At 37.4% G+C, this 21,544-nt stretch overlaps 2 protein-coding genes across 4 annotated transcripts; one reads left to right on the top strand and one right to left on the bottom strand.

Annotated features, from left to right (window-relative positions):
* The first annotated feature begins 744 nt into the window (after positions 1-744).
* On the top strand, positions 745-7,774 carry LOC104222096 (nuclear matrix constituent protein 1-like). Its single transcript, XM_009773275.2, has 8 exons — positions 745-1,206; positions 2,190-2,399; positions 3,178-3,431; positions 3,579-3,849; positions 3,922-4,005; positions 4,394-6,426; positions 6,688-6,856; positions 7,180-7,774. The coding sequence occupies exons 1-8, from the start codon at positions 1,027-1,029 to the stop codon at positions 7,417-7,419; spliced, it is 3,441 nt and encodes a 1,146-aa protein (XP_009771577.1). The 5' UTR covers positions 745-1,026; the 3' UTR covers positions 7,420-7,774.
* A 314-nt stretch (positions 7,775-8,088) lies between these two features.
* Positions 8,089-20,720, bottom strand: LOC104222095 (probable histone acetyltransferase HAC-like 1). 3 transcript variants are annotated; one of them, XM_070167723.1, is made up of 17 exons: positions 20,675-20,720; positions 19,334-19,551; positions 19,112-19,211; positions 18,629-18,866; positions 18,336-18,554; positions 15,962-16,977; positions 14,888-15,175; positions 14,513-14,797; positions 14,216-14,344; positions 13,745-13,945; positions 13,494-13,636; positions 12,047-12,350; positions 10,942-11,081; positions 9,810-9,888; positions 9,309-9,551; positions 8,834-9,057; positions 8,089-8,751 (listed from the first exon to the last, which is right to left on the bottom strand). In XM_070167723.1, the coding sequence occupies exons 1-17, from the start codon at positions 20,678-20,680 to the stop codon at positions 8,682-8,684; spliced, it is 3,903 nt and encodes a 1,300-aa protein (XP_070023824.1). In that variant the 5' UTR covers positions 20,681-20,720; the 3' UTR covers positions 8,089-8,681. The 3 variants fall into 3 exon arrangements, with proteins under 3 accessions (XP_070023824.1, XP_070023825.1, XP_070023826.1); XM_070167724.1 differs by having other exon boundaries at positions 18,629-18,863; XM_070167725.1 differs by lacking the exons at positions 19,334-19,551; positions 20,675-20,720 and having other exon boundaries at positions 18,629-18,870; positions 19,112-19,205.
* Between the last annotated feature and the right edge of the window lie 824 nt (positions 20,721-21,544).

Genomic DNA, 21,544 nt, shown 5'->3' with positions numbered 1-21,544 from the left:
GTCATTTAGTTCACGAACTAGCAGTAATGATTATAAGTTTATACATGGAGTCTTATGCGTGATAATGTGTGGGAATTGGTATAACGTGGACAGTAGAGTTATAATGTACGGAATAAAATAACATATTAATTAATTGTTACACATAAATTGACTACTTTAAAGATATTTTTGTCATTGAATACTCAATACTCTTATCCAGGTATTGGCGATACACCAACTTTTAGTACACATCTACACTCGTAACTCGTAAGATGATACATAAGTTTAGAGTTTAACATTGAAATAACTGAAGCAGGGTTTAGTGTTGACACTAATTATTACTAATGTTAATATATACTAATACTATTAGTTATGAGAATTTTAAGCAAGAATTATGTTTTAATGCAGCTAAGGCCTATGAGCGAAGAAAAAGAGTCAACTATTTGGATTTTGAGTCGTCAACAATTTCCAAAATTTGACCATAAATGGATAATGCCTCGACACCGTGGCATTCCAAAGCAGCATATTCGCCCTTAGACGCCAAATTCTTCTTCAATTGTCAAAAAAACCCTGGATCTCTCTCTATTTACTCCTTCACCCCCTCTAAGCCAACTCCTCACAGTGCTCTTAACTGCCATTTGAGGGTAATACCGTCACTACACAAAACGCAAAACTCATTTTCGAGCCAATAAGGGCTACTAAATTCCAGAAAGCCCCCGTTATTAACCATAATAATACCGGAGCACCAAGGTTAAAATTGTAAACGAAGGTAGCTAAATCGATTTCGGCCCTGGTACAGTACATATATAGATTGAAAAAACAAAATTAGGAGGTAAATTGTGAAAAAGCGAGGGAGCCGGAGGAGCCTGTTGTAAATTGGGAATTCTCCGGCGAGGGTTACAAATTCCTGTATCAAATTCGACGGTTATAATCAATCGTTAAAGCCACTACTCTTTTTCTATCTCATTCTTGTTGTAGCATAAGTTATAAATCTTCGATCTGTAAATTATTGAGTTCTGGGGTGGTCTTTTTTGTGAAATCTTCTAGATGTCTACACCGCCGAGGAAATTTTGGACCGGCTGGTCACTGTCACCATGGAGCGAACCGGCTGACAAGGGCAAAGGCGTTGCCTTTATGGGTACTGCTCAGAAAAGTTTGACGAGCCAAGATTATGGAAACATGGATCAGGAAGCACTAATTGGAGAGGTCTCCAAGCTTGAAAATGAGGTTAGCCAACTTAACCCCTCGTGTATTCCATAGTCTTTTTTAATGAACTGCGAATTTGGAAATTCTGCGACTTTTGTCCTGCTACTGGGATAGTACATTAGTATTAGTAGAGCTGAAAGGTTCACTGTAGAGCATCAGATCATCATATGGGAAGACTATAATCATCCATCATAATTGCATAGTGATGTCTCTCGTTGAATATGAGTGGTTTAGGGACACCATTATTACAAAACTAGCAAGTTTGCAGCTTTAGAGCTGGATGAAGAGGGTATATCTTCTTGGGTTTCAATGCCTGGTGCTATGTAATTGTTTCCCTTGGATAGAGAGGCTGCTTCACTTTGATAACAGAGAGATTGTTTCACTTGTTTGTACACGTTACAAAATGGTACAATATTAATTGCCATGTATGTATGCAGATCAAAACCAACCTAACAATTGTTCCATCTAATGCTTTGTGGCCATCATCTGGTTGAGACTTGAGAATGTTGTTTAAGCGGTCAATTTTACTTTTAGTGGGAAGAGGATAGCAAAACAAATTCCAAAGAATCAGTTTGATAGAAATTATACAACAATATAGAAGCTGTGACAATGTAAACTGTGTTTGCTTTAATCCAAATTCTGAGTGCAGAAACTTTTTGCTTAGGTTTAGTTTAAAAAAATATAGATCAATTTTCTGAACCCGGAAGCATATTTTCTATTGATTGTTACCCTAACTTGCCTGCTCCCCTCAGCCCGCATAACCTCCAAAATGAGAATAAAATTAGAAGCTGTGGTTGGGGCGATAGACAAAACATAAAAAGTGCAAATGCTCACAAAAGTATGCCAAAGCCACTTGTAGGGTAGAAGGAAGACTTATTGCTTCTTCTTTTTTGGATGTTTACGTTAGATTTTCTTAATATATCAGCTGCACAGTATACCTACTGAGAATGTTCAATTACGTCTACAAAGTTGTTTACTACAATACTGCTGCATTTCTTCTGCAGCTTTTTTCCTACCAATACAATATGGGCCTTCTACTGATCGAAAAGAAGGATTGGTCTTCTAAATTTGAAGAAATTAAGCAAGCCTTAGAAGAAGCAAATGATGCTTATAGAAGAGAACAAGCAGCTCATTCAATTGCTATATCTGAAGTGGAGAAACGGGAAGAGAATTTAAGGAAGGCACTGGGAGTCGAGAAGCAATGTGTGCTAGAGGTACAAGTTCTACTTCTTTATTATTACTCAAAAAGGTTCTACTTCTTCATTAAGCATCCATAGGTTTTAACATTCATTGTTCTTTGAAGAAGTTAGCCGCGTAAACTTGGTTCTTACTGTGTTTGTTGCTCTGGGGTATTTCATCAGGTTTGCCTGAAAACCTAAGAACTTAGTACCAGATTGACTCTCAACTTCCAAATTGTAAAAATAAATTTGGGAGGGGAAATGACTTTTTTTTCCCTTTAGGCAAGGAGGTATATTGCTCGTCATGCATTGCATCTCATGTGCTATTTAGTACGTCGCTAGTATTTTCTCTAAAGACAAAGTAATAGTGATTTAGTGGCATAGATATTAAAAAACAATGATCTATAGCATGCATTAAAATTTACGCTTTGGGATCCTTGTCAGAAATAATAATAGTAATGATTGTAATTATGAGCTGACATATCCTGCACTTTGCTTAGAGCTAACAGGTGTTTATATGGGATGTTATCTCGCAAATTCTTACCTGTTTTATCAACTTCGATTTCGACTTCTAGAATGATCATGTGCATTTTAATCCTTGCTGGGACGTTTTTTATGAGTTGGGATAATCCCTGTAAGTAACAAAATATTTAACACTCCAGATTGAATGCGCGTCAATGGCTTGTAATGGTAGTGGCTGATTTTCTGATAACTCATGAACTTGCTTAATTCTCCTATTTGAATATGAAAAACTCTGGACTTCCTTTTAGTAATGTTCTCTGGTGACTAACGTTGTAATTGTTGGTGGGTGCAGCTTGAGAAGGAATTGCGTGAGATGCGCTCGGAGTATGCAGAGACTAAATATACAGCTGATTCAAAATTGGCAGAGGCAAATGCATTGGCTGCTAGTGTTGAAGAGAAATCATTGGAGGTAGAAGCAAAGTTGCGTGTAGCGGATGCTAAGCTTGCTGAGGTTATCCAAAAGAGTTCTGCAGTAGAGAGGAAACTTAATGAAGTTGAGGCTCAAGAAAATGCGCTTCGAAGAGAACGGTCATCTTTCAATGCAGAGTATGCTATTGGCTCCCAGTGATTCTTTCTTATCTCATATTTCTCCTCTAATTTGTTCCCATTTAAATTCACAGGCTGAATTGGTAAGAGTTATGACGATCGCATTTAATTTTTGCTTGATAGTGATGTTTACTCTTGTTGTCTCAGGCGTGAAGCTTTTGGGACTTATCTATCCAGACAAAGAGAAGACTTGCAGGAATGGGAAAGAAAATTACAGGCTGGAGAGGAGAGGTTGGCTGATGGCCGAAGATTGCTTAACCAAAGAGAGCAGCGAGCCAATGACACTGATAGATTTTTGATGCAAAAGCAGAATGACCTTGAAGATGACCAGAGGAAAATTGACGCCGCTAACTCAGTTTTGAGGAAGAAAGAAGATGATATGAGCAGCCGGATAGCAAACCTTACTCATAAGGAGAAGGTAAGTTTTCTTTGAGTTCTTCAATTGCCTAGCTGAGGTTATATTTACCATAAAGTTTTCCACTTGATACAGGAACTCGAGGATGTGAGAAAGAGCCTGGAGATAAAAGAGAGGGAGTTGCTTGATCTACAGGAAAAGTTGAACTTTAAAGAGAGAGTGAGTACCTGTCCTTTTCCCCCCTGGGTTTGTCTAGTGCAGATGATTGAAATTAATGACCTTATTGATGAAAGATGGCCTCTGTTCTCTTGAGTTCATTTTAGTTTGGAAATTATTTATGCCCACGAACCCATTAATCCAAGAAATTTCACCAGTAATTATCTTGTTTTTGTTGAAAATTTTCCATTGTGAACCCATTCCAATTCTTTGAGTTGCCCTTTAAAGCTTCCTTCTGCTTTACGTTTTCTGTGGTTCAGTTTTCTGTTTTCCCTGCCTATTCTACCTTCAGAATCTTTTGAGGAAGAGAGTAACTTGAAAAAGAAAAATTATGTAAGTTACTATCAAGCTATGATATTTATCTTAGGCTTGCTCTTCTAATTGTAAACAGGAGGGAATTCAAAATCTAATGGATGAACATCGAAGTATCCTGCATTCTAAGGAAGAAGAGTTTGAATTGGAACTGAGGCAAAGGCGGGCATCACTTGATGAGGAACTAAAAGGTAAGGTGCTTGAACTGGAAACGAAGGAAGCTGAAGTTGATCACATGGAAGAAAAGATTAAGAAACGAGAACAAGCCGTTGAAAAGAAGCTGGAGAAAGTCAAGGAGAAGGAGAAGGATCATGAGTTGAAGTTAAAATCATTGAAGGATAGGGAGAAGTCTTTGAAAACCGAGGAGAAAATTTTGGAAACTGAAAGGAAGCAGATAGTTTCTGAGAAGGGGAATTTTCTAGCTCTGAAGGCTGAGCTTGAGAATGTAAGAGCTGACATTCAAAAGCAACAGGTAAAGATCAGTGAGGAAACAGAACAACTTAAAGTAACTGAAGCTGAGAGAATGGAACATGTTCACCTACAATCAGAACTGAAGCAGGAGATAGACAAGTGTAGACTCCTCCAAGAAAATCTATTGAAGGAAGCTGAGGATTTGAAGCAGGAAAAAGAAAGATTTGAAAAAGAATGGGAAGAACTGGATGAGAAAAGATCTGAGATCAAGATAGACTTGCAGGAACTTAATGAACAGAGAAAGAATTTCGAAAAACTGAAGCGCACTGAAGAGGAAATGATAAGCAAGGAGAAGCTGGAAACAGAAAATTATGTTCAGAGGGAGTTGGAAGCCCTTAGAGTGGCAAGAGAAACATTTGAAGCTACCATGGATCATGAGAAGTCAATATTAGCAGAGCAAACTCGAAGTGAAAAAAGCCAAATGCTTCATGCCTTTGAACGGCAAAAAAGAGAACTTGAAAGTGATATGCAGAGGAAGCAGGAGGAAAAGGAGTCTGCACTGCATGTACGGGAGAAACTCTTTGAGGAAGAGAGGCAGAGGGAGCTCAGCAATATTGAGTATTTGAAGGAAGTCGCCCATAGAGAAATGGAAGAGATGAAATTAGAAAGAGTCAGTCTGGAGAAAGAAAAACAGGAAATTTCTGCTAACAAGGGGCTTCTTGAAGTACAACAGTTAGAGATGAAAAAGGATATTGATGTGCTTGTTGGCTTAAGCAGGAAGTTGAAGGATCAGAGATTAGCTTTTATTAAGGAAAGGGACAAGTTTATTGCTTTTGTCAAGCAGCAGAAAAACTGCAGCTCATGCGGAGAAGGAATTCGTGTGATTGAGTTTTCTGACCTTCAAGCTCTCGCTGAAGTGGAGAGTTTTGAGGCCCCTCCTCTGCCAGGTGTCGTGCAGGAATATCTAAACGATGGTCAAAGAGGATCATTGGAAAGGACTAGTGATGAGCTGTCCCCTGGTGCTCGTAATACAGGATCAATGGTTTCTGGTGGAACCATGTCCTGGCTTCGAAAGTGCACATCTAAGATTCTCAAATTTTCACCTAGCAAAAAGATTGAAAATGCTTCTTCTCATTGTCTGGTTGATGGATCTTCTGCATCAGAGAAGTGTGCAGACATATCACCAAATAAACTGTCAAACGAAGGAAATCACACGGATCTGGCTGTTTCCATGAATGTTCTTGATGATCAGATGCTTCAACAAGGTGATGGCATTAGAGAGGTGGAAGTTGGCCAAGGAACTGTAGAAGACTCTCATCATGCCAGCGTGAAAGTTGGTCAGCGCAGACCTGTGAAGAAAGGACGTGGTAGAAGCAGTAAATCAGCAAAAGCTACAGATACAAGAACAGTTCTTGAAATAGTTCCTAAAGAGGGTGAGAATATGCACGCCAATGGAAGTTTGGAGACCTCAGTTAATATGAACGAGGAGAGCCAGAGAGAATCAGGTCTTTTGGGTGGGGCACCAAGAAATTCTAGAAAGCGTAGTCACTTGTCACAAGAAATGGCTAGTGAGATCGATGGCAATAATAGTGAAGGACAGTCAGATAGTGTAGCCAGCAGTCGCAGGAAGAGGAGACAACAGGTTGCCCCTGGTGTGCAGGCTCATGCTGAAAGAAGATACAATCTCCGCCGACCTAGAAGGTAAGTTGTTTGAGTGCCTTTTTAATTGCTGAACTGGATAGACTAGTTCTACTGCATAGCTAAAATGAGTTGCAATGTAAATAGGACCTTAAAACATTGTGGAACTTGTCTTAAGAATTACATGAAAATTGTTTTTCCCTCCATTCCCCCTAAAAATATATACGTTATCCAAGGACTAGGAGCCACTACTTTCACATGCTCAAGAGACAATGCTGTTTAGATAATTTGTGGTGGTTGACTTGCGCTTTCTTTTATTCACAGTGCTGCACCAGCAACAGCCAATGGATCTTTGTCAGACCCAATTTCAAAATCTCAGGAAGAGAATTGGAACTCTAACGCTTCCCTGGCAAATCCTCTGGTTGACAACGGTGAAGATGATGGAAAAGATAGAAATTTTGCTGCTGGTCATCCCACGGTAGCCGAGAGCCCTGTTAGTACTCTCCGTGCTCTCTCTCATCTGTGATGCACAATTTCTCACAATTGCGCACACATTCTCAAACTTCTTGGAATATGTTTCAGAAGTTCTTTATAATTACTCAAGTTGCTTTATGTGGTATGCGCACATCATATTCTCTTTTATCCCTTGGCACACCTACTTCCACTGGATTTACTACGATTTTATGTTCGAAATCACTATTGTCCCCAAATGCATAGGTGTAGCTGTTAGTAGACTGGTAGTTTCATCCGTGATATATTTGTGATATATGTTTTTTGTAACCAGCTGCTATTAACATTCATTATATTTTTCTCCAGTTGAATGATACAGTAGACAATCAGGAAGGCAGTGCTAACATAGCAACTGAGCTGGTAGATGATACAGGTTTGAGTGAAGAGGTAAATGAAACCCCAAAACAGCCTTCAGCTTATGATGTGAATAGAGATGAGGATGGGTGTGATGACAGTGACGGTGATGAGGGTGATGAGGGTGAAGAGATTGAACATCCCGGTGAAGTCTCTATAGGGAAGAAGCTTTGGACTTTCATCACGACATAGTGGAAATCTAAATGACTGTAGTTTGGTTGCACTTTTGAGGATAGCTTTCTTGCATCTTGACTAGTATTTTGTTTCTTTTGCCACTTGTAGAGTAGTTTTAACGCTTTCACGGTGATGTGCAGTGTTGTGTATCCTTCTCAAAATGTAGTCAGTAGGAATCAGTTTAGGGTTGGAATTTGATTGTTTAAATGATGGTCCGAGTCGGAGTGCATTCATATTGGTTTAACGATTCTTAGTATCCATATGCATGATGTCCCTAAGTTAACCATTACAGCTGTAACACTAGAGTGCGCTTCCCTGTATCTATACCATTGAAATTCAAATACTAAATAAGTGGATAGTTTTCTTCTGTCTATTTGATTTGCAATCTCTTTGTTGTTTTTTACATTGTAGTACGCAAGTATGTGTTACATTATAGTTCTTAGTTCTCACTTCTTTCCAAATGAGTGGGGGAAGCCTACTTGCAGTGCAAATATGTACGCCGAGTTGCCAACCTGCATCCTTTTTATTTTTTTTAGAGAAATGGCGAACCTGCGTCAATTTCATGCAGTGCATTTATGGGCAAATGATTCTGCATCTAGTGAAGCATCCGAATTACATGTAGAAATGTTCACTGATTTAAGAATATATGTAACTAATGAATTCCTGATGCACGTTGACTAATACATGTAATACCAGCTTTTCTAAACGTGGACCTGATAACTTGCTCTTTCAAGTGGGGATACACGATAGATAAACAATTTTTACCAAAATGGGGGTCAAAAAAGAAGGGAAAAGAAGTCTATTCCTCAATCTACGGTCAACAGAGATACAATCTAATAAGGATCTGAATTATATGTTCAACAGGAAATTGTGCGACCGGAATGACAGCTTGAACAACATCTAGTGACGCACCGATGTAACTACTCTTCAACTAAATTAACTACGCTGTGCTTATCTACAAGGACAACTACACTTTGACTAAATTAACTCTTTGTACTATATTCATCTATACTCTGCAGCTCCCGCATAAGGGGTTATCTAGTGAAGCAACCTAAGTCCTAAACCGTGTTACTCAACTACAATGGCAACTCTATGTATATTTCATGCTAACATATGTACTAGGATCTTGAGAAGGATTTGTGGCAATCTTCACAAAAACTTGGCCACGGCTGATGAGCTAGTGTCACTGTACATCAAGTCAACGTTGTCAATTACTGAAATGACTATACACTTGTGATCTTGTGATGAATATACACTAGGATGATCATGGGAATGTAATTTCATGTAGATGCTAATCCCTTTCCACCTCTCTGAAGCGATGAATTCCTTGCTACGTGCTTTCTAATGTCCCTGCATCGTATTTGAAGAAAGCGGAGTTACATCACTTATGAAGCAAGAAATTTGAGGACCAAAAGTTCAGTACTTAACATACATGCAACGAGGAACTAGGCAACTGAAATCCTGACATGTCTGTGAATGCCAATGCAGTAGCGACCAGGTTTTTAAACAAAGTTCGCAACCCCCTGGAACTCTAAGTTTGCACCGATTTGCATGTTGAAAAAGTTTTCTAATTTTGAGGCATCCAGAGTACGAGCACGGATTACTTGGAGTTGCACGGCATTGTGATGCATGCACCAGTACACCCATTAATTTGACCTGCAGCGCCAAATATCTTGTCAGATGAATTGAGCACAGCTGATCAGATTATTTCCATATTACAGTAAAAACTGTTGCACTTTATCCCAACACTTGAGATTCAGAACATATAATTTAAGTAGACCTCCAAAAATTTTAAGAGTAAGGTAAATAAGCAGACACTAAACACCTAAAATCACTTGATAACATGGTAGAACTATCTTGGCAGTTCTGTTTGTGATCATACAAATAAAAGATATAGCAATGCGCACCTGCAACGGTTTTTGCCCCTCGAATTGATCACTTCCAACGCCAGAGTCAGTTTCGGACGAGTGAATCTTCTTGTGGAGATGATACAATATCATCATTGAGGAATGCTTAGCACGACGGAGTGTGTCAAACTGATAGTGATTTTGCTGGCAGAAGCTCAAAAAAGAATGCCTATTCTTGAAAAGATCATTATCTATAATGGTATCTCGGTCCTCAGTATTAGCAGGTATATCGTCCACCACAACCTAGAAAGAGCAATTTTGGAGAAAGGTTTCATGGTCAGAGTGGTAGTGAGGTCAAAGTTATTCAACATGCCATCCAATAAAATAGAGTGAATGTGAGAAGAAAAGATTTATTGTTCCAAAATTCGTGAATTTATTCTCCTATCCCCAACTCTCATTCTATTAATTTCTCGTGTATTAGTCTTCTCTACTTTTCGAACATTTCTTTCAGATCCATTCCACAAAGTGGGTGAAGAATTTTTAAGGAAAAAGAGAGTTCACCTCGGAAAGTAAATGCTTTTCTCCATTAATGGAAGTGTGTGTTTTCTGCTCACCAAAGTTTTCCTTCAAAGCAAGACACCTACAATATGAAGAACATAAAATTTAAATTACAAAATATATGCAATATTAGTATTATAATTCTCACGAAACAACCACCATTTCTAAAACAAAGATACAAGTTCACCGTTATTACAAGTCTGTTTTACTGAGAGGAAGAAAGGTCAAGAGAGCAAATACGATTAGTTAAAGGTAGTGAATTAGACTACTTCGGATGTCATGAGAACCAAGATCAGAGGGGATTGTACTGCTGACAGGAAAATTCCCTTGGTTTTAAGTAATACAAGGTTCATCTAAATTGTGATATAATTGCGCAACTTTGGAGCTAGTAGATTAGCCCATTGAAAAAAGATAAAACTGGACTGTCATAGAAACTGATAGTACATTACATCTCATGAATGAAGATATAACATATTCCATATTTTCATTTTACAATAAAAACATGCTAAAAACATAGGTACAAAGACCTAATATCTCTTTCCATTTTCTTTTCAATGAAAAAAGATTAAACAACATGTACCAAGTCAATAATCAGTCAATGTTTAGAGGAGAATTTCAATTAGCACATACAAAGAAAAGTTCATTCTACACAAGGGTGACTTGCAAATCTGTAGTTATCACTAAATTTTAAACCCATAGCTCCAAAGGCACTAGGCACACTCAATCAATAGATTTACTGTATGATATACTAATATCATGCAGGATAAATCCACAAGGTAAGATACCCCAAAGAACTCTACTTCCAAAGACACCTATTATTGACTGGAAGGGTGTAAAGAGCTGAAAAGGCTCATGCAACTTGTTTAAAAGGAGGTGTAGGGGGCGACGTGAAAGTGGAGAAATTTTTTTATGACTTAAAATCAGATGTTAACCTCCCTTTGTAAGAAAAGGAAGAAGTTTTATCTTCCTTTCTAGTTGTCCTAAGCAGCATAATATTAGTATTAACATATGCCTTAGGAGATGTAAAATATCAATCAGCCCTCATCTTTCCCCGAATTAAACATAGTTTAAAAGAAACCTCTTCAAGGAATAAAGAGACAGTGATGGGGAGAAAGAAAAGAGGTGGAAATATCACCTTGCACATATATGGAAGTTTCTGCACTGGTAACAAAACCATCGACTTCCTGATAATATTGCTTCATGGCAGTTTGTGCACACAACATGCAAGTTTACAATGATGAAATCTTCTTTAACAGGTAAGATAGTTTGTCCCAGCTGTCAATTCAAACAAATAGAAATATTCAAGTTAATAATACGTTCTGCTATTTGAAAGCACCTGTGTTTTTCAGCTGAATGCCAACACACTCAGAGAGATACAAACACACACACGCTCACACATGTATATCACATTTATCTTAGCATGTCTCATCAATCACCAAGTGTGAAAGTTAAGACATTATGTATACCAGGCATAAGGATGTAAAATATAAGTCTAATCTAAAGATAAATTTTCAATTTGTTGTCTACAAATCCAGACAATGAGATCGATTTTATTAACGCCACCACTCATTCTAGATATTAAAAGTTGTGTTTTCTGTAACTGCAAAATTGTAAGATGTTCATCAGATTCTGCAACCATCCCAGATGAAACTTAAGGTTTTTCCTAATGCTCCGTCCCATTTTATGTGATGGTGTTCGACTAGATACGAAATATAAGATGTCAATTTGACTTGTAGATTAGATTTATAGCATTGGGAAAAAATATTAAAGTAATGATTAAAATGTTAGTTCGATAAAGAAATTAAGTAAACCTGAAAATTGTTAAAGTTATACAGAAAAATATTTTCAGTTGAATGGGTAAGCGGAACCTTTCAAACATTTTGGGATGTCCCAAATGGAAAGAGCACCATGTAAATTGAGAATGGAGAGAGTAGTATATAAGTACTTTTCAGAAAAAAAGATATTCTAAAAAAGAAGAAAGTTCATAAAACCTCCATGTGCTTCCTTCTTTCTTTGCATATTCTTGATTGTTCATCTCTTTTTCTTTTTATACTTACTTTTTTCATCTTCTTCAGCCCGATATTTTGTAGTCTTCAACAGTAATAAGAATTAGGTGATGAATCTCTTACCTACTGCAACCTATTTCTTTCTACTAAACTTACTTCGAACTAGTATCAAAAGAAGGGGAAAGTTCTTTCAGGTGAAGTATACAAACTGAGGACATAACTCAATGAAACTACCTTTTGCATCACTAGAATGTCTTTAGTTGCATCAGCAGAAAGATTGTTATGTCCAATTGCTTTTAGCGCCCTCTTTGTCATTAGCTTTTTCACTTTATTTGGTGAATCACCTCTGCTCTCTTTGTCAATATTCCTAATTAAATCTTCTGCGGCACCTGACCAATAGTCTCCGTCGAAATATGGCAAATGAACCGCACTTATCCTGGCATTATTCCTTGCACTCGGAACGAAAAAGTGGTCATATAAATTAGTATAGTTCACCACGATATCCTCTTCAGATGCTTTCCTTAACATTGACCTATACCTGCAGCCCAAAAGACAGAATCCATTCAATTCCAATAAACATACTATACGACTAAAGAGACTTGACCTGTCCAAGTAGTACCCTTGAAACCTCTTTGGTGAGTATTGAAAGCTTGGAGCTAATATTCTCTTAGTAAGTGGAAAAAGATTGATCAGATTAGAAGGAAATTTAAGCAAAAGATGGAGAAAGTGAACAACTTTTACTCGAATGGGAAAAGGTGACTCCCAGTAGAAGTGGGGCTAGGCGCAAGAGAACGCGACGGTGTCAATAAAGCAGTAAAGCACTATCTTGGAAGGGATTGTGGAGTTGGAAGACAATCATAGTAGACAAACTAGTCGAAAGGAGAGTTGGTTTACTCAACAGGTCACAACTTTCTAAGAAGCCACTTTCTGGAGAGACATCAGGAGGGCATATTTGGTTCTGCATGCTATTGGGACAAACTCGAAGAAAAGAGAGTAAGTGGCAAAGCTTCACAATTAAGCCTTCATGCCCCGATACGGAAAGTTTGGAGCTCGTGAAACAAAAGAGCTTTGAAGGAATGAAGAGAACATGCTTCCCTATTTAGAGAGATTTGTTAGATTTTGTACATTTTTGGAGTTGACAGGACATTCCCACTAATATGGATATGCTATGAGCTTCCGGATTAGAAGGGTATCTTCATAAGTCTTACGACGAAATTGACTGGCAGGTTAAATGGCACGGAGAAGAGAATTCATTAGCTTGTTATTTAGTATGAATCAGTGAAATGACAGAATCCATAAAGATCATTCAACAGGCTTTGGAAGGAATTCCAGGAGGGCCTAATGCAACGTTTACAATTAGAAGTTCATGAATGGAATGATTTTGTATATTGTTTTATTAGTTAGAAAATTTCTCGAACTTCTGAATTGTTGAAGCAAAAACTTTGTGTGCAAGTAGACGAACTTCAAAGCTGGATTTACTTTTTAAAGCCTTGAAAGCAGGTAATCGATATACGTAAGAACTTGTTCCTTTTTGCTATCAAAATTACAAAGAACAATGCCCATATGTTCATGACATATCGAACTAAACCAAAGCATGAGAATGTCGATAAATGCAACAAAATGGGGTCCAGGAATGATGAGAAAAGAGTACTGGAGAGGAGCGACAGAGAGAGACACATACCACCGCCGAAGTTGGTCTGGTTTTGGTATTTTTTGAGATTCTGGATGGCAATACAAGATGTAGTCTTCACTTTTTACAGGTGGGCAAGCCCATATATAGCATGTTGTAAAACCTTGTTTCTTGCAGTAATCCAGGTATCCAATCTGATGTGATAACCAAGAGAAAGCAAATATCTAATTACTCCAGTGATTCAACTGATAAAATTAAGAATCTATATTAACTATAAAAGAAGGGTTCAATTTTGCACTTGCCAGTATTTCATGGTATACAAGCGTACGTAGAGCTTCCCCTTTCACAGTTTCTTTCTCAGGTCTAAAATACTTGATAGAATCAAGATATGATATATAGACACAGCGTTTATTCGGAGGAGCACACTCTGATCCAAACTCCTGGACATACATCCCGAAGAGGCAAACATCTGCTCCTTCGATATTCTGAAACAGTAGAATCACCTATTTGGGCATTATGTCAGATTCAATTCCAAAAAATTATACAGCATTTTCTAAAAGTATGCAGGACAAAAGAAAATGGCGTGGGCCACAAAAAAGTGTCAAGGGGTTTCATACTCCACAAATTCATAAACCAGTAAGTGTTATTGCAAATATCAAGCTAACATAAAACTTTAGTACAATCAGACCAAACAATTTGAATGGTGTTTATAGCTTTGAGAGGGGAACCTTACATTCATATCAAGAAAGAATGCTAAGGTCCACTTTTCTCACCTTTGATTTATACTGGAACTCCATTGGATAATTTTCATTGTGAAAGAGATCCAAAAATTGCTGCTTCACTTTCAACTTTTTGTTAGTGGACAATACCACTCTGACAATTAGATCTGTTGCACCAAGTACCTGACAATAGGTAAATATTAGAAAAGTGCTAGTTTTGTATGTTTTCCACTTCACTTAAGATAGTTAATAATTGAAGTAGCTCGTAAGGATAAAATAACACCTTAATGAATCATTGGACTTGAAAGTTTGTTGGAAACAAACTACATCCAGCCTATTTAAGTGGCTTACCTCATCTGCATCTTGTCCTGACAATTTTGCTCTCTCATCACTCTCTAGCTTGAGGCGCCTGAACAATCTGTGCTCAATGTGATCACTGAGCATAGTCCTTGGAAGATCTTGGGCTCCAAGAGTCGCACGTAAAGGCACACATAAAGGCACACGCTCTCCTGCTTGTATCTCCTCTAAGCAGCAAAATGGACATATGTACTTTGCTTGTCCTTCTAGATCTTTTTTAGCATTGTAAAGAGCACATATTTGATGCTGCCAGCACTCACATTTATCACATTGTACCCACTACAAATGAACCAATGAGATAAAATTAAACAACAATAGAAAATCAAGTACTAACACTTGAAACAGAAAGATATACTAAACTAAACTAACCGATTCTTCATTTTGCTCACTATTTTTTGCCTTTTGAAACTTCTGTTTGCTAATTGATAGTCCTCGGGATGAGACATTATCGCCACGAGACTTCCTAAAGCATCTTGTACAAAAGCAATGTCGTGCGCCAGCTTTGTCCACAGTCCAATAATATACCAAGTTGCGCTTGATACGAGCACAACATGATGAGCAATATATAGGTACAGGGACAAAAACAAACCTATCCGTGCCACATAACTGGCATATATTCTCATTGACAGAATGTAGTATCATATTTCCAGTTGATCCCTACACAAAAATGTAAGAGAAAACCGGTTATCAAGCTAACTACAAGCCAATCTAAGTACATGAAGTGCCTTCACAGAAACACTCGCATATACCTTGATCAAATGCATGAACCAGTAAGTTTCAAAAGCACTAATTATGTTTCTGCAAGCTCCAAAAAGTGTGTAATTTTTTAAATCCCCTTCCCCCAAACTGACCAAATAGTAGCAGTATCCCTATTTCTAAATCTTTTCTATCTTCAAAGATATTTGTCTCGCTAAGGAAGACTTCTCATTAATTTAATAGGATATAATCAAAACCAGAACAAATTTTCATTGTATGGTTTGCATTTAATAAGAAATGCCTTTAGGTTATGCTCCTTTCACTTAGCTAACTCTGCACTATGTGCAAGTGCAAGTTTGGAAAATTACAGTCCGATGAAGTTTGTGAAATCACTTAAGTATAAACGTGAGACCCTGCTATCTAACCTTCTTGATATATCTCTATCATTCTGCTTTACCATTTAACATAAACAATAGTAATAGGTACTCCTAATTCATTACTGATACCTTATAAGTTATAACAGGCACAATAAGAGCAACAGGTATGAAAGAGAACAAGCCATTATACATAAATTGTACCATTAAATATCAACTCAAATTAACAAGCAGAAGAAAATTCTAAAATTTTCTACCCAACAGTCAAGACCAGCTCAAACTATAACCTAGGATTTTATTGCTCAAAGCATTCCTTCATTTGATCTAGAGAAAAAATACTGAACAAATATGGAGGTCAGGTTATATTTCGTACCTGATTATACTGACTGAGGCTGTAGATATGATTCTTCAACTGCTCAACCGTGAAAAAGTCCGTCAATGAAACACTCAGCCTCTTGGAGTCTTCTGTACTTGACCTCATTCCCATCTGGCAATTAACTTTCGGTTCAATCAAATCACTTCGTGTTGCTGAAGTGGTCTGGTTATACTTAGATGTTTGTTGTATCTCCTCTCGTTGATCATTAGAGGGCTCTACAGGAAGAAAAGACGACCCATCTAAGCTCATTTTGGGAGAATTGTCAATCTCACTATTTTCAGTTCCACTAGTGCATGTATGCTCTATCTTCTGCAGTTCAGAATCATTGCTGAGCTCTGTAGAGGAAAAATAATAACCATTGTCAACCCGCAACATGTCGATGCTGGGAAGATTACAAGATCCACCAGCTATATTCAGATCCTTCACACAGCTTGCGATTTTGTTACTGATATTTGTCTTATTCCTTTTGCTGCAAGTAGGACCTTCAGAGTACTGCCCTAACGATAAATGTCCAGCAATAGGCGACTGCTGATTGCCAGAACTAGCATCAGCATTGAAAGGCCCAAAATGAAGCACAGGGAGATTTTCCACCCTCTTTCGCTTTGATGGAGGTAAAGTAGCTTCATTGATATAAGAGCTATAGCCATTACATTCCTCATCAAAGCCAGATCCATTTGAAGAACCATTGTGGAGTTGATGAAAATCTCGTTGCTGAATACTAGGTGATTGCTCTGGGAAAAGCTGGAATACATTGGGTAAACTTGACCTTTGTCTTGATAAATTACTTATAGAAGCATCTTGCTCCACCAAGCACCCATGTGATCTCGGATTAGGCAGCTGATAAGATATTGCAGTTGGCAAAGAGTTGTCTTCAGAAAACGACTTGATGTCCGGTTCTGAAGTCCAACGATTCAGATGAGACAAACTTTGTCCATGTGATGCAGGAACATTCTCATGATAAATATTCTGATTACTTTCCAAATATCCTCCATAGTTTCCGAGATTGCATTCAACTGACCAAATCAAGCAAAAAAGCAAGTGTTAATAAGTGACTATGCAAGAAAGGAAAAGAAATAGTAGAAGTCATAGAGAATTTAAGATTAAATCTATGAACTAGAGCACATCACTGAATTACAAGGCGGATTCGACTCAACATAGCGCGCTCACAAGCGACCTGATCTAACTAACTAGAATTTGATTCAGCTTGGTATTTCCCTGGATCAAACTGAGCTTAAACCATGCTTGAGAAGAGAGTTCAAGCTGCACCCAGCCCCAACAATACTTCAGTTTTTCTTTCAAATTTTTAATATTACAAGTGCTATAACAATTAGTCAACACCTATGTTCTTAGGGGTCGTTTGGTTTGAGTACAGGTTATGCTGGGATTAATTATCCTGGTATTGTTTTTTATCCACTATTTGGTATGTTGTATTAAAAATGACAATTGCATAATTTCTAAGAAGGTATAAGTTATCCCGGCACTAATTATCCCACCCCCTACAAGGTATAAGTTATCCCGGTTCTAATTTAATCCCGGGATAACTTATCCCAGGTTTGCTAACCAAACAAAGTATTAAAGTGGTATTAAATTTTAATCCCAACACTATTTCTACTTATACCTCATACCAAACGACCCCTTAAAGTACTAAATTTCCATTGCAAATGAAAACGTTTGCACCTGTATTTCTCCATTTTCTTGGCTTCTTGAGTATAAAGATTGGTAACGAAGGATAGAAAATTGTCATCTTGCAACCTCAACTTCTACTTGGCTTACAGTTCTAGGTGTCATGGTTTGCAGGTAAAAGATGATAAACACATGCAACTACCTCTAACAACCAATACCGTTCTGGGATTTCTCCCAAAAAATTACTCCCTCCGTCCCATTTTATGTGGCATCATTTGACCTGGCAGAGCTATTAAAGTGAGGGCTGACAATTTATTGGATTATAATTAAAGTAGGTCCAAAGTTGAAGATAAAGTTATAACTGATAAATGATAGAATTTTTTATAAGTAATAGCTGATAAATATTAACTTTCAATGGTATAAAATGGTCTAATCTAAAGAACTTAACCTTTTGACAAAGACGAAGTTTTGATAGTATGAAAAGTGGGTTCTAAATATATCTTTTTCAGTGACGATATATCGAAAGATACTGAAGAGTGTAGAGATTGGAAAGCGGAAAAAAGTAAATGGAAAAGAAGGCAGTAACACTAAGAGAATGAGAAAAGCAACAAAAGGGTATAGACCTTTCAGAAAATGATAAATTCAAGGGGTTACCACCGCAACCATTTATCCATATTAGCAATTTCTAAAAGAAGATTTAGGAATTAATACATTCCAAGAGTTGATCATAAGAAATAGAAAATCTTACCCCCATCAGAATACTGAGGCTTAATTGAACTTTTCGATATTGATTCAGAGATACTCAGCAAACTGCTATCTGAATACATTAGCCCATCTTCATAAGGCTCCTTATTGGCATTCCATTCTACATCAGAGGATACAGTAACAGATGAGAACGGTTCAGGAGAATCAACAATCTCTTCGGGAACATGTGACACACTGACTGGAGACTTATTAGCTGAGGATCCTGTATTAAAAGTAATACTTTAGAATTTAAAGCTGCTTGGAGTTTCAAAACCACAAAAGTTGTCAAAAGCTCACCTGTTTGGAGCATGCTGTAATTCATGCAAGAAGCCGCTGAGAGATCATGCTGTGCAGATTGCAAATTTGAGCTGCAAAGAAGAGGTGGATCACCCAGGTCTATTGTATGGGAAATGGGTGTCAAATTGGACGAAAGAAAATCCTCTGCTTCATCCTGCCATGCTTGTGGATAATAAGCTTCTTGCTGGATTAGGTTTTGATATTCACGTGAAAGTATCTCCTTCCACACATGATCCTGCTGTCTAACTCAAAACAATGAGCTCATGTCTATAAAGCAGTTCTCAGACTAAAAATTAAACATCAGTCAACCAACGAAAGTGAACTCTTAGCTGGCTAATGGAAAATTCATTCAGAAAGCATTGGAATATGAACAGATCCTCATTTAAATTTTTTTATAAAAAAATACCAACTTAAGAATCATGTGACAAGGGAATTTGACATTCTTCTCGGGCTAAAATATAAATAACGACCAAAGAAACAGACCTTACAAACAACATCTACTGAAGGCTGATTTGTCAAGTCAGCTAAATTGTTGGCCATCTGCTTGCCCATGTCCAAATTCTTTTTCCACATAAAACTCTTGCTGCAAAAGAAAATCGTGTTCCAAATGTCAGAAAATTAAGCAAGCATATCATTCAGATAAAATCGTACGTCCAAGTTTTGACAACTCTATCCCTGGAAGACATAAAAATATTTAGAACTTACATTCTATTTCCAATAAATCCATTCACAGGAGCCCTGCTTCGATCGTTGGTCCACGCGACCTGATCATCATCTTGCTTCTCACAGGAATGTTGTCGTGAACCAGTGTTACTAAGCCGCAGGATATCTGATGCTTCCTGGAACAAGTAGGTTCCTCCAGAATTAGATGGTATCCAAACGTTGACTCCGTTCAAATTCATCTCGCTTTCTACACATTCCTCCTGCAATGAAAATTGAAAAGCCAACAAAATTTAGGGGCTTCTACACGTACTAGCTGACACAAATGTGTTTCTAGTTACTTGCAGAAGTGATACGGACGCTCATGCGAGTTAAAAAAATTTGGTTCAGATGCTGTGGCAACAGCAGATTCAAGAAAGAAAGAGATCTCCTCAACAGTTCTTTTTTGTAGAGCATTATTCCATAAAACTATAATATACATATAAATACATATACAGGAGCATATTTACTTGGCAAATTATGATGCACGTGCACCCATGGTCTCTCCGCCAAACTAGGTATGCTATGTACATATTTTTCTAGAATTGATCTAATATTATTTGCTGGTGCCCGTGCTCCAAAGAGGTTGAATGGTGCATTTAGTTGAATGTTAAGTTATTTACCCAAAGTAACAAGGATCAATTCCCACTTAATACTTTTTTTCCTCCTTTCCTTAATGGTGCGCGCGCGCGCGCACAGACACATATATATTCATTCTTCTTTTTCGTTTAGGGTTGGAGAAGGGGAAGGCAAGCTTGTTTTCATTGGCGAACATCCTATATATGGTTTTCATTGGAAGTACCCTCTCTTGTTTAAATAGTCATCCCCTCACCACCCTGAGAAAGGGGGTTGTGGCAATCACTCGAAATTTCTTCGATAACTATGGTGAGATTGCCTAAAACAGTGTCCATCAAATAAAAGATTCATGGACTAACAAAGACTAATTGTTACAAAAAGAGAGTAATTACACGTAGAACTTACCAACTAACTTCAATGTTATTTATCGACACAACTTGAGCAGTGCAAGTAATTAGTAGCATCCATTACATTATACAACAAATTGCCAAGATAAGTTATTCAAGCAAAAGAGAGATTAAAAAGGCAGAAAACCGCCTTTCAAAAAAATCACAAAGTCTGATCAACGTTGCATGCCACTGCATAATCCAACAAAGGTCTTTGTAATTAGTTGACTCTTACTACTCACATGCAAATAATTCTACCATCAAAATTCAAGCTATTAACACATGTGAAGCAAATAAGAACGTAAATTGACATATAAAGTTACCGAAGAAACTATGATATCCAAACACAGCATTAGAATTTAATTCACAAAAATTAGTGCTTTACCATCATAATTGTTACAGGTTGGATAAGGTTTTTGGTATTAATTAGAGAGACGGAAAATATATAGAATGAAAGAGGAACTTACAATTTGATTCCTTTGTAGAAAAAAAGAAGGTTTGTTCGCGGTAGATAAAAGGGAGGGTAATAGCGCGGCAAGGAGTATTGGCAAGAATTTGAGGCCGAAACGGATACGGATTCGAATTTGGGTAGTATTCGGATTTCAGTTATTTAGCTGAGGCCACTATTTATTTCGTACCCTATTTTAGAAGCTTTGCAAATATAACACCTTCGCGTCACAACAGGAAGAATGGAAAAAGAATTAACTCAAATAGCTGTCCACCCAACCACTTTAATTAAAAATAACCGGTGAAGGTATAATATATGCATAATTTATGTATTATATATGTGTAATTGTGTATAATCCATATGTATAGCTAGAAAACGTATGCAATGTATATGGCCGGCTATTTATGTAAAGAACCCAAAGTTTGATCATAATCTTTTTTATAAGGAATTTTTACCTCCTATAGCAAAGCTTAACACCCTATTTAATTAAAATAAATACCATTTAAATAATTTATATTTTATAGATACCTTTTATGATTTATAGCAAAATTTCTAATTTTGGTTATCTCCTACACTTAAGCCACTAAAGATGCTATGTACCCTATTTCTCTCTCCATTCTCAGATTTTTCTCTCATAGTTATTGTTTTTCATACAACTTCTCAATACACGTTCATCCTCTCTCTATTTTGATACAATCTATTTTCTTTCCAATTCCCTGTAAACACGCTCAAAACCAGAGAATCCTTCTCACCCACACCGCCTTCCTCCTTCCCCAATCTCGGCGTAAACCCTAATCTCCTCTAGAT

Source organism: Nicotiana sylvestris, chromosome 2 (genome assembly GCF_000393655.2).
Source record: "Nicotiana sylvestris chromosome 2, ASM39365v2, whole genome shotgun sequence".
NCBI lineage: Eukaryota > Viridiplantae > Streptophyta > Magnoliopsida > Solanales > Solanaceae > Nicotiana > Nicotiana sylvestris.
The sequence above is the reverse complement of the archived record's forward strand: the minus strand, read 5'-3'. Positions and strand labels throughout refer to the sequence as shown.

What these genes read in the sequence shown, in the direction of transcription:
- LOC104222095 (XM_070167723.1), bottom strand. An exon ending in AACTTCCATATATGTGCAAG is followed by an intron (nt 9,889 to 10,941) that starts GTGATATTTCCA and finishes TTCATATTGTAG; the next exon opens with GTGTCTTGCTTTGAAGGAAA. An exon ending in AGGGGCAAAAACCGTTGCAG is followed by an intron (nt 9,058 to 9,308) that starts GTGCGCATTGCT and finishes TTGGCGCTGCAG; the next exon opens with GTCAAATTAATGGGTGTACT.
- LOC104222096 (XM_009773275.2), top strand. Translation starts at nt 1,027, where the DNA reads ATGTCTACACCGCCGAGGAAATTTTGGACCGGCTGGTCACTGTCACCA. An exon ending in AGAAGCAATGTGTGCTAGAG is followed by an intron (nt 2,400 to 3,177) that starts GTACAAGTTCTA and finishes TGGTGGGTGCAG; the next exon opens with CTTGAGAAGGAATTGCGTGA. An exon ending in AGTTGAACTTTAAAGAGAGA is followed by an intron (nt 4,006 to 4,393) that starts GTGAGTACCTGT and finishes AATTGTAAACAG; the next exon opens with GAGGGAATTCAAAATCTAAT.